A 12,599-nucleotide genomic window follows, 5' to 3' on the forward strand; every position below is an offset into this window, starting at 1 on the left:
AGAGAGAGAGAGAGAGAGAGAGAGAGAGAGAGAGAGAGAGAGAGAGAGAGCACTACATTTCAAATTCTAGACATATTCGAATATTTATATTTAAATCACAAATTTGCAAGAATATTCAAATATATATATATATATATATATCCGAATATTTAAGATATAAAAAACTTATTTTTAATTATCCAAATATTTCAGATCTTATAAAAACAAACTTACAAACAATGTACATAAATTTTTTGTATTACTAGAAAATAAAATTAATAATTGTTTTATCTTTAATATAACCTTGTAATTAATTTAAAAAAATAATTATTAATTATGACAGTAAATAATGTATTTGAATGATATTGTAGTGTACTTGCGTCGATGATTTGCAGTGATTGTCGTAGAATTCCAGCGTCAAATGATTATTAATAACGTTTATCTGGCGTTGGAGGTCCCTTTACTTTTACGGACTTTTCAAACAAGCTGACCTATGTGATACCCTCGCGTATATGGTGATATATACCACCATATACGCACGCGTTATTCTACGCGTATAATGTGCTGCGCATCTCGTAAAATCGTCCAGAGTTCGTGCTTAAAAGATTCGCATTTTATTTTAAATACAAATATAAAGCAATTGCCAAAAACATCTTTCTGTTATGTAACCTGCCTATCAAAACCTATGTTTATCAAATAGATACATAAAAAAAATAAAATATTGAACATCTGTACAAAATGTCGAAAATATCAACAAGAATTATCGAAAAAATATATTTACATTTTGAATTACATTTAGAAAAGATTTTTAATTTTGTAGAATTTCATAATTATTTAGCGTACGTTTTACAATTCGTTCAAAGAAATTAGGTTTCTCGTACGATGCAATTTGCTTATTATTCCGCAATGTCGAGTGCAGTATTATTTATATAATACTGGCGCCTCTCAAACACTAACCAGAATGACGATCAATTTGCCAATTGCTAAATAGCATCTCTCGTAACTCCGGACGTTAGAATAGACTTTCCACTATGCACTACTATAAAACTCCATCAAACTTATTTATGATTAAACTTAATAAAATTGTGACAATAAAGCGACATAAAAAAAAATGTACAAGAAAGAAAATTTATTTTTTTTTATATTACTCGTAAAAAAATATTACTTTGTTTGAAATTTATTTCAAGAATTAAACAATATAATAATGTCAATAAACTCGAATATTTAAAAGAATGACAGCGACGAATGAAATGTTCCAACCGTTTAAAGATCTAAAGATCCCAGTCTGCACTCGAGAAGACACTCGAAGCAAGTCGCTCCTGTATATTTGTATAAATTGCATTCATACGAATGCTTTTTCCGTTCTGATGTTTTCTTTAAAGATTTTATAACACGTACTCATATTGCGTTCAGTATATTGCGAAGTTCTTCACTCTGAAAAAATAAATTGATAAAATTAAAGTGAGATATAGCAGTGAAATAGAAAATTATTTCAATTTGTGATTAATTACTTTTACCACTACAATTATTAATTTTCTTCTTGCCGTTATATATGCATAATATTTTCTTAAAAATACAGTAATACTAACTTTATTAGGAAGAGAAATCTCTTGCTAAAAGAATTGTATTTCATAAAGTAAACAAAGACATGTACTGGCGCAGTGGAAGCTGCTCTGTCCGCGTCCTCGGCTACAGCTGGCTTGTTGTCGACGACAAATGCCCACATCCTCTCGCGCAGTAAGTTAATGCGTTAAACTTTAGTTCGCAAATCCATGCCCGACAAGCTACCATCCAACGAGAGTCTTATGAACGTAGGCGTTACTTGAGGCACGTGCCACGCAGGCTGAGAGCAGACGCGATCACGAAAAATTACGACTTTGCCTGGCGGCCTTATGGTACAGCGAGTTATGTCACATCGCTCCAGATAACGTGATCCATTGTTTAGCTACTTCCGGAGTTGAATTTATGCGAATCGCATAGAATACTCGATGACCTTCGGCGAAAAAGGATGCATCGGACAGACTATTTATTGCAAATCCGATATATTCATATGAGGCGTTTCATTGTTTGTCTGGAATGTAAAATGTCCACATAAAACAATAATGTAAAGTGTCATGAATGTTATATGCATTTGTGAAAAATTCCAATTAGAAAGAATAGTATAAAAATTATAAATAAATACTTATAAATACTTATAGAAGATAAATACTAATAATACTCATAAAATATAAGCCGGGCGTATATATATTATATTTTAACTTTAAAACAAAATAAATTTTTTTTAATATAGAGAAATTTCTTATATAAATTAGATATTGTGTTATAATATTAAGTTACATAAATATTTTACTTAAAGTCATCGCATTTAAAAAAATATAACTTTCGTTATTACGATAAAGTTTGTGTACATTTTGAAGAATTTTATTTATCTCATTTAAAACGCAAAATACTTTTTCTGTATATTATTTATATTTTAGCGTAGTCAACAAAATCTATTCACGTAAAAAACATCAACGTTATTTAAAATATGGCATTCTACAAAAAGAAACTAACAACACAAAAAAAATTATATTTTGCATTCATGTTGCGTTTTATAAGAAAAAAATTAATTGTTTTCTTAAATTTGTTGCATTTGATCCAAAAATGTCTATAAAATTGGAAAAAATTAGTTATTTGTTTGAAGAATATATGATATTGATATTGTCGTTTTCTTATCATTATGTCTATTTTTTTCAGTGTACAAAAGGCTGCCAAGCATGGGAACAAGCGCTCGATACAAGCTGCCAAGCTGTTTGCGTTAGTATTGCTGCTACTTTTATTTTATTGTTATTACATTTATCGGACGAACTTACGTAAAAGTGCAGTATGTTTAATGTAGATTTTTCCATAGCCTTTTATGTAATATCCTTTTAATTCTCTAGTGAATCAATACACAATATCAATCTAATATGTATTGTTTGCAGAATGGAACACAAGAATTGCTACCGCCGAAAGAATTATACTGCGTTTTGGGCTGTCACGATGCGTTAAATCGTTACTTCCAGCAGCTCAAAGGTATAATAGTATCGTTTGATATTGATTTAAAAATACACTTTTCGCGAAAAAAACATTAAAATTTATATATATAGTAATAATTTTTATATAATGACAATTAAATACTTTATATATCTCAATAATAAAAGTTATTATTAAAGAACATTTATTTCTTGTAAACATAAAGTAACATTATTTTGTTAAACTTACAGTTAAATATCACTCTTGTGTATGATCACGTTTACGAACTTTTACGATGGTAATGTACAATATTTAAATTTAGGAAATTTTCCCTTACATATCATTTCTCTACCATCGTTCATCTTTGTTATTTCTATCTCTATTTTATTTTTTAAAATAAATTTAAAAAATATTGTTTATTTTGTTGATTATCATCATAAACTAATTAATTCTTAAGCTAAATATAAGATACAAATATCATCAATAATATAACAATTTATATATAATTTCCACATCAATTTCTTAATCTCAATCTTCCTTTTTTTATATTAATTTGTAATTGCCGTTTTTTATATCTAGAAATCTGCAAATTCCTTCCCATATTGATCGAAAGACGAGATATCAAGCGGTTCTTCATCATAATGATCAAAATTGCTTGTATCACCGTTGCTGTTGCATTGAGGAATAAAGCTCGGTTGCACTTTTTGATTATAGATTTCGATCCAGTCGATAGACTGGAACCAGCGATGTTTCTTGATGTCCATACTACCATCTTTTAAATTGCCGTATCTTCTTGTCAGATCTACCTGTAGTACATTCTTCAGTATGTCCCTCAACTCTTCGCCAAAATGATGCGCGAACTTATACTTGCCCGCTATAATTTTCTCATAGATCTTCATGGGATCATGTGCGTAGAATGGCGGGTATCCCGCGTTCATCTCGTAGACCAGCACGCCAAAGCTCCACCAATCGACGGCTTTACCGTAACCCTTTGACAGAATCACCTCCGGCGCCAAATATTCTGGCGTGCCGCACAAGGTCCATGTGCGACCGTCTACCATCTTGCAGAAACCGAAATCGGTTACCCTGATGTAGCCGGTATTCTCTATCAGGATATTTTCCGGCTTCAGATCTCGGTAAATTAGAGAACAGTGGTGCAAGTACTCCAAGGCCAAGGCCACTTGAGCGGCATAGAATTTCGCTAATGATTCATCGAACTTCCCCATACGCCTAAGATGAGTGAACATTTCGCCGCCCTGCGCGAACGGCAACACCATATATACGTAAGAGTTGTCCTGAAATAAAAATTAAAATATAGCACGTCATATGTGTCTATTTTATGAGAATATTTTGATATATTTATTAAATATAACAAGAAATAATTTAATTTCTCTTCTAGAAAAAAATTTACCAAAAGAGATCTATCTAATACCTAATATACTCTGTATATAAAAAAGTAAAGATTTAATGTCGTTATTTCAATTTTTTATCCTTGCCTTGAAGAAGAACTCCATAAAAATCAAGAAGGGAAAGCTGATGCATTGCAGAATTCGCTTCTCGTTACGCGTGTGATCCACTTGCTTCATCTTCACGAGTTTCACTTTATCGAGAATTTTCATGGCGTAATACGTGGATGTTGATTTATACTTGACGAGAATAACGCGACCAAAAGCACCAGTGCCGACAGTCCTGAACTGTTCAAAATCTTCTAATTTCGCATTATCCTCCATCTTCGATTTCCATTTCTCTAGAAACGACGTTCTTAGATTGTCTAAGATATCATTATATTCCTTGAACATTCGTTCTCTTTCGCTGTTGACCATTCGTACGTGTGACATTTAAAATACGTTTAATTCTTTAATTCTTTAAAATTGAATGCTTTAAATTTAAAAGGTTAATATATCATGAGATGACATGATATTTTAGTTGTTTTAAGAGATTGCTGTGTAACGAGATATGATCGTATGTTGTTTATTTATACGTATTACATATATTGATATGTATGTATGTATATATATATATATATATATATATATATATATATATATATATATTGTAGATATAAATAAAAGTAAATTATCTTCTATAAAATATCAATTAAATATCTATTGACATTTTTATGACGGCACGAAACATTCTATAAATGAAGAAATTAATTTTTTAAATAGCGGAAATTGGCACTCCACAAGCACCAGCATTGGTCGCGGATTCTTTAACGGCGACTTCGCTCAGCCTCGAATGGAAAAGCGGTATAGATAAACGTATCAGTGGTATATCATACTTGGTACAATGGAGATATGAAGAGCTAGCTGAGACGTGGCAGTACTGCAGGAATCAATCATGGGGCGAAGGTGATCAGATACTTGTCGAGAATCTGCAACCATATACTAAATACAGGGTATGTGAAGACAAACGAATCTCTCTCACAAGGAACATGTCACAACTGTCCGGAACTGAGTTGATTCTCCTTGAAATATATTGTTAAACACAAAAATCTAAAAGACGCGTATTTTTTATACGTGCATAATTTCATGTTTAAGAGGTAAAACACCCCTTTGAAAAAAATGGTATTTATAATGGTTCCTTTGAAGTCAAATATCGTCGAAACTATAAGAGATAGAAAAAATTGTTAAATAAAAGTTTAACGGCTTCAATAGTATTTTAATTTGGTGAAAAAAAAATTATAAAATTTTGGGTTGTGGGGGTTTTTGAAAAAAATTAAAAAATTCTTTCTCATAACTTTAAAGTACTCTTCAAACCGTTAAACTTTTGTTTAACAATTTTATTTCTATCTCTTACAGTTTTGACGATATTCGACCTGAAAGAAAAATACCGTTTTTTTTTTTCAAAGGAGTGTTTTATCCCTTAAACATGAAATTGCGCACGTATAAAAAAATACGTGTCTCTTAGATTTTTGCGTTTAACAATATATTTTAAGGGAAATCAAATCGGTTCCGGACAGTTGTGACATGTCCCTTGTCAAATGAACATAAATATTTCATTAACTTATATAATATATCTCTCTTATATATTAATACATTTTTTCTTATTTGTTCGATAGAGAGAGAGAGAGAGAGAGAGAAAGACTTTTTATAAGTATTTATATACATATATTTCATTTATATTAATAAAATATAAAATGCACATCATATCTGCGGACGAACGGAGATTTTTAAATAATATATATTAATTTAGGTTCGACGTAGACTTTAGATAAAATATACATTTAATATTGTTGAATAATTTCTTTTATTATACAATTTTTCATGAAAAAAAAACGCTGATGTTTGCAGTTTCGCGTAGCGTTGCTCCTGAAATCGTCGCAACATAATCCGGAGCCGATCGTGTCAGCGCCAAGTGTGGTAATATTAACATGTCCGGCCGGTTTACCGACATCAGCACCGGTAATTGTAAGAGCGGCGGCGGTAGACAGCTACCGCGTGTCTGTATCTTGGGAACCGGGCCCATTCTCGAACGGGCCACTTTTGTCTTATGTCCTGCGTCTGCAAAGGGCTGAACATTCCCAGCTTAAGGTACACGCCAGGCCAGAACCATATACAAACATGCGTATCCAATTACTTTGGTACTCACACCAAAGTATCTTTCGCATACTACTTCTGTATGCATAAGCCTTTTTTTCTTCTCTCTCAACTGACGCACTCTTTACATTTTCTATATTTTCATGTATTCGCGCAAAATGCGTCATCACGCTTTTCTATACTATTTAACTATTGTTTACATATATGGAAATGTAATAATATATGTAACTGGTTCTGCAAGATGTATCCCGTTATCCTGATTTCCTGAGAAGAATTCATTGGCGAGCAACCGCGTTGACTTTTTTATGGTGACGTTTAAATAATATACTTGTCATTTTATCTATATAGCAATAATGATAAATCCTTTTATTTAATTTACAAAAATCATAAAATACTTGATATATTCTCTGTTAATTTTTTTTAATTATTATATTAGTTTTTATTAAAATTATAAATATATTAAAAATTATAAAAATCGTCAATGAATCTCCTATATTTCATATCTTTTTGCTTTTTATGTTGCATACTAATATTAATTTGAAGAAAATGCACGCTTTTCAAAGCATGGCCATTTCTTCATAGCATTAATATGAAGCAATGTTAGATCTATAATATTACATCTATTGCATCTTTATTAATAACATTACCTAAAAATCCGTTAACATTAGATTTAACGACTTGTACGAACCAGAACATCTGCAAAATAAGTTTCTGGCATGGCGTTTCTTTCTCCTAACTGCATATTTAATTCTTAGCGAGGGATTCACGGTCGGATGATTACGACCTATAAAGTATACGTAATATTTTATCAACAGGATATCCCAGCTACTGAGAACACCAATCACTACATGTTTCAAAATCTCGCACCTAATCAGAATTATTCTGTCAGTGTGACTATGAGAAATGGAGTCGGCGAGGGTCCACCTGCAATTATTTATATCTCTACTACTCGAGAACCTACTGGTATGTTGCAAAAAAAAATATATATATATATATATATATTTATATTAGCATTAACAGATATAAGAATGCAGATATTACATAGATCTATTTTACAAATTATTTTAATTTCCATTAAATTTTACTATTTCAAAGAATCAAAAGCGTTCGATTTCTGATTCTCAAATTTTGTAATTCATGTTCATATTAATAAATTTGTAAATAATTAATTAAAACTATTTTTAGTCAAGGATACACAACAACCGATTCTCATCCTCGGTGGCGAGCATGTGGTCATGATGCAAAATGCCGATATGTTGGACGAGCCCAGCGTCGTTTACAAGACCGAGAGTGTGATCCGTGGTGTGGCAATACACGTGGCATCCGCTCAATTATTCGTTTCCACTTCGATGGGTTACGTGTATCGTACCTCGATTATCGAGCGATCGGAAGCGGAAGCCATCCTAAGTCCTGATCGAGTAAACTTCAAACCGTTGAGTCTTTCCGTCGACTGGTTGAATCTTCACTTATATGTATTGGGAGAAGTAAAACACGCAACTACAGTATGGCAGATAGCCAGATGTAATTTGGACGGCAAGGGTTTGACAGTAGCTATAGCTGGATTTTTGACTCGACCTTTGCATATCGAAGTCGATCCTTACAATGGATATATTTTCTGGGTCACTAAAGTAGGATTGTATAGATTAGATTTGGCAGATATCAGCAACGGTGTAAAACACGAGGTATGTATTCCTTTTTTCATTTGTAATTTTAGATTATTAAAATTTTTATTAATTTTAATGTTATATTAATAAATGCAAAATTATTAGTTGTACATGTATACTAATTATTTTAATATATATTATTGACGTTAATATATATTTTACTTTAAATAAAATAATTTTTTAAAAGACATTTTACTAAACCTTTATGTATAAAAATTTAATTATTTTTTTAAAAATCGACTTTATTTTATTATTTAGGTTCAACCATACTTAATTCTTGATGATTCGAATTTGGGTGCTTTCACGGTAGATCATATGAATTTTCGATTACTTGTTCCTCATCACACTAAAAATACAGTGCTATCAGTGACACTGGACGGTCGTGAAATTTTTAATTTGCGGTCCAATACACAAAAACCAAAATTCAATAACGTTGTTTCTTTAGCTATGGCAAATGGTTTATTTTATTGGACTAATGGTGAAGATGTTCTTACTGAAGGCTATCATCGTGCGCAAGATAGATATTTTCATAATTCCTATCTTGACAGGTATTCTTATATTTCTTTTAATTCTACATTTGGCTTTAAATATTATCATTTTTTTGTTTGTTTAATCAATGAGTGCAATGAATCCAATAATTACATATATATACCGTTATCCGCTTAACAATATCTTCAAGATATGATCGCGCGAATTTTTTAATAAAACTATTATACGTTACCATTATTAACGTAATATATATAATAATAATAATAATAATAATAAGTATGAATCCACACAGTATACTGATATATCTCATATATGAAATTACCTGATACTTTTTTCGGCTCTCTATATATATTTATAAAAACTTAAAAAAATACTATTAAATATATTAATAAAATAAGAAATGTTTAACATAAAGATCTTCTTTTTAATTGTTTTAGTTTAAAAACTCATTTTATATATTTCGAAACTATATTTTATTACTTAATATTATTTTAATGTTTATTAGTAAAAATTATAAATTATTTTTATCGTAAGAAATTAAATTAAACTTACATTAATAATGGCAACGAATAAATATTCTTGTTTTCAGTCCCGACACTTTCTTCGTCAGTGTGAACGTATTAATGAATGCAAGCCAACCCGTTCCCGCTCCAGTAAATCCACCTACAGGAGTACAAGCTGTCCTAGGAGCGGAAAGAGCAAAGGTCTCTTGGCAAGCTCCTCATTTACTAGGATATCAGGGAAAAGGTGCTTGGCAAGATTGGTCATATGAGCTTGAAATCATAGACGAATCGACTGGCGAAACTATTCATCAAAATGATATTGTTGGACTGTCACATACTGTTTATAATTTGCGAGAAAAATCAGAATATTCGATCAAAGCTGCAGCATATACGAATGCTGGGAGAGGACCATGGTCTACGGAATTTCGCGGGCGAACTTTAAGGTAATATTAATTTAAAATATTATATTTAATTAAAAAATAATTTTTAATTAAATATAATAATATAATAATAAATACAACAGGTTTTTTGTACTGAGTTTTAGATATTTTTCTTTTTTCTTCTTTCTTTTTTTATAATAATTTTTAATATGTATCTTTCTAGTTTTTTTTGTTAATGTTTTATATACATATAAGATTTTTGAAAAATGCTTCTCTCTTTTGCATTACGTTAATTCTTCCCGAACTATTATCAAATTAAATTATATATTTAGGGATGGTTCGCACGCGTCTATCTTGTGGTCGTCGAATGAGGGTCTTTTGAGAAGCGATGTAACCGGCGAAAATATAGATACGCTCATTTCTAAGACAAGTCTAAAGGAGTCCGAGAACGAATTTCACATCGTCGACATTAGTTGGTATAAGGATGTGCTCTACATAGTAGGAAATAACTCCGCGTTATATCGTTATAACGTTAGCAATCATCAAAAGATGAAGCTTAACATGCATTCGGTGGGAAGTGTCGCTGTGGACTGGTTATCCAAAAAGCTCTATTGGGCGAATCCAAAGCAACAAATAGTAAATATAATTATATAATAAATATAAATATAATAAACGTATTTTAACTTAAAGCGAATTAGAGTACGCAAGTTCAAAACGCAAATTTTTGCATGAATGTTATTAGAATTTTGACAGCAATGTTTCTGAAATATTTCGATATCTAGATTGTAAACCCTTATATAATTGTAATTTAATGTAAAATATTTGTGTTTTATTACTTTTATTATAATTTCATTTCATTTCGCTGTGCAAAGCGCAATTATTAGAATCTAAAAACAATCATCTAAATCTTTGATGGGTTAAGATTTTTGTTAAAATGATATCAAAAATATATTCTACTTTCAAGAATATACTTTACAGAATAATATTATTTTAACTTTACAGATAACAAGAGCAAATTTGGACGGATCTCAACAAGAGCCGATGTCTATTTTAGCAATTGTGAAAGAACTCATGATCGACTCTCTAGAAGCATACTTGTATTGGTCTACAGGTCACGCTGTGGAAGTTGTACGATTAAATGGACAGAACAGAAGATATTATCATTCGGACGAAATTTTTAATGGGAAGCAAGTGATGGGACTCACGCTCGACACCGAAAATAGATACGTTTATTGGATCGTTCGAAGTTACGAAAGTGGATCCATTGTTTATCGAGCACCTACGTCCGAAAGAATTCCAATGAATCACAAAATCATTCCGGAAAAGGTTACTTTGTGTATTTAATTAATTTTTATATTTAAAATACTCTATTATTTCAAATAATAATATTATAATTTCTAATATTAGATTATTTCTAATAAATTCGAGAACAATAAAGTTATAAATGCTGCTAATATAATTTTAATTTTATCAAATAACGTACAATCAATATGCGTAAATAAATTAAAATAAAATATAATAATTTATTTAAACAATAAATTTTTATTTCAAGGTTTCTACTTTGAAAGATCCGAATGTGCAAGGACCTCTATGTTATTTCTCCGAGCACCTGCTATGGCTGCAGGATGATACGAATGCAGTGATCGGCGATCTCTCCGGTCAAAATACTGCCGTGATCAACGGAATCACTTTGTCTGGCTTACACATGGTAGCCGTTATGGATCCCGCGCTTCATCAATACCCAAAGAATTTAACATCGGAAAACGTAATAGTTTCGCCGAACGCTGTCGACTTTAATAGCATAAGAGTCGAAGGAACTTGGAGGAATTTTAATATATCGTGGGATCCAGTGAAAAACGTTAATTACGGCACGGTTTTCTATGAAGTAAAATTCGCAGATTACATTAATACGAATTCGAATCCGGAAATCACGATCGAAACGACAATTCCATACAATAATTCAGACCAGATCCTTCCTTATTCCGTGCTAGAAGTTACTGTAAAAGCTTTTACTTACTGGGAAACGGCGCATAATTCGCGAAAGATTTTGAGATCACCACAGAGCGTGCCGACTCAGCCGATGTCTCCCAGAGCATTCGTGGACAAAGACTTCCATGAGTCTGATAATAACGATCGTCTCGTGATATTCAGGTGAAGAATCTGAAATTTTGCACTTTTTTATTTTTTTTACGTTTACCAACACATATACAAGATCTGAGTCTGTTATAGATTTTTATAAGCAATAACGTTAGAATATTTGTTACTTATTCTCTTACTTATAGTTATTTTCTTTATAGATGGAATCAGCCACAGTTTACAAACGGAGTGATTCAAGGATACATGGTCCAGTGTTGGTTCATCGAAAATCAGAAAAGGACTCACCTCTGCAAGGATCAAAACGTCCCAGCTTCGACATTGGAATACACAGTATCGAATCTAACACGCCACATGACATTTTATTTTCAAGTACGAGCACATACCAAAATTGGCGCTGGTCCTTACACGGATTTAATCAACGTGTCGACCAGATACGAGAACCCGGTGCCTCAATTATTGGTCGCCACTGCGGATGCTGTGAGAATATCAGACTTGGATAAAGAGACTAATTACACGCTCACCAGGCACAGCGCGATAGACGTCAATTACCTGGAAGTTGAAAACGAAATTTATTGGATTAGTGAGATGCAAGAATTAGTGACGTTGAAAATAATCGGGGCTAATGCCACAAAAATACTTGCCTTGAACAATACCGCGTACAGCCTCTGCATCGATTGGGTAGCGAGAAACCTATATTGGACAGAATACGAATATAACAGTACCAATCCATGGGAAAGCAGCGGCTACATCATGAAACTGGATTTAACAATGTGGAAAGCTGGTGAAGTTAAATACAACAATATCGTGAGGAGAGGAAGATATATTCCCGTTTTAGATATAGTGCCGTTTTTGGGGTACGAGTTTTATTCGTCTAAAATAAAACATTAATTTTATTTATCCTTTTTAATTATTTATATATTATTTTATTATTTTTTAATTATTCATAATATTAAA

At 31.6% G+C, this 12,599-nt stretch overlaps 2 protein-coding genes across 5 annotated transcripts in view; one reads left to right on the forward strand and one right to left on the reverse strand.

Annotated features, from left to right (window-relative positions):
- Positions 1 to 12,599, forward strand: part of Sev (receptor protein-tyrosine kinase sevenless) — a 34,003-nt gene that overhangs the window by 14,727 nt on the left and 6,677 nt on the right. For 3 of the 4 annotated variants that reach the window (XM_072895157.1, XM_072895159.1, XM_072895160.1), the window contains 12 exons: positions 2,716 to 2,775; positions 2,943 to 3,033; positions 5,142 to 5,371; positions 6,267 to 6,506; positions 7,328 to 7,475; positions 7,698 to 8,194; positions 8,435 to 8,724; positions 9,255 to 9,611; positions 9,881 to 10,184; positions 10,551 to 10,874; positions 11,101 to 11,699; positions 11,846 to 12,499. In XM_072895157.1, the coding sequence (XP_072751258.1) occupies positions 2,716 to 2,775; positions 2,943 to 3,033; positions 5,142 to 5,371; positions 6,267 to 6,506; positions 7,328 to 7,475; positions 7,698 to 8,194; positions 8,435 to 8,724; positions 9,255 to 9,611; positions 9,881 to 10,184; positions 10,551 to 10,874; positions 11,101 to 11,699; positions 11,846 to 12,499 (3,794 nt within the window). The remainder of the gene's footprint in view (positions 1 to 2,715; positions 2,776 to 2,942; positions 3,034 to 5,141; positions 5,372 to 6,266; positions 6,507 to 7,327; positions 7,476 to 7,697; positions 8,195 to 8,434; positions 8,725 to 9,254; positions 9,612 to 9,880; positions 10,185 to 10,550; positions 10,875 to 11,100; positions 11,700 to 11,845; positions 12,500 to 12,599) is intronic. The other variant, XM_072895161.1, reaches the window with a different exon arrangement.
- On the reverse strand, positions 3,549 to 4,912 carry LOC140667356 (cAMP-dependent protein kinase catalytic subunit beta). Its single transcript, XM_072895219.1, has 2 exons — positions 4,470 to 4,912; positions 3,549 to 4,268 (listed from the first exon to the last, which is right to left on the reverse strand). Exons 1-2 carry the CDS (start codon positions 4,809 to 4,811, stop codon positions 3,549 to 3,551), a joined length of 1,062 nt encoding a protein of 353 aa, XP_072751320.1. The 5' UTR covers positions 4,812 to 4,912.

The sequence above is a fragment of the Anoplolepis gracilipes genome, chromosome 6 (genome assembly GCF_047496725.1).
Source record: "Anoplolepis gracilipes chromosome 6, ASM4749672v1, whole genome shotgun sequence".
NCBI classification, from domain to species: domain Eukaryota; kingdom Metazoa; phylum Arthropoda; class Insecta; order Hymenoptera; family Formicidae; genus Anoplolepis; species Anoplolepis gracilipes.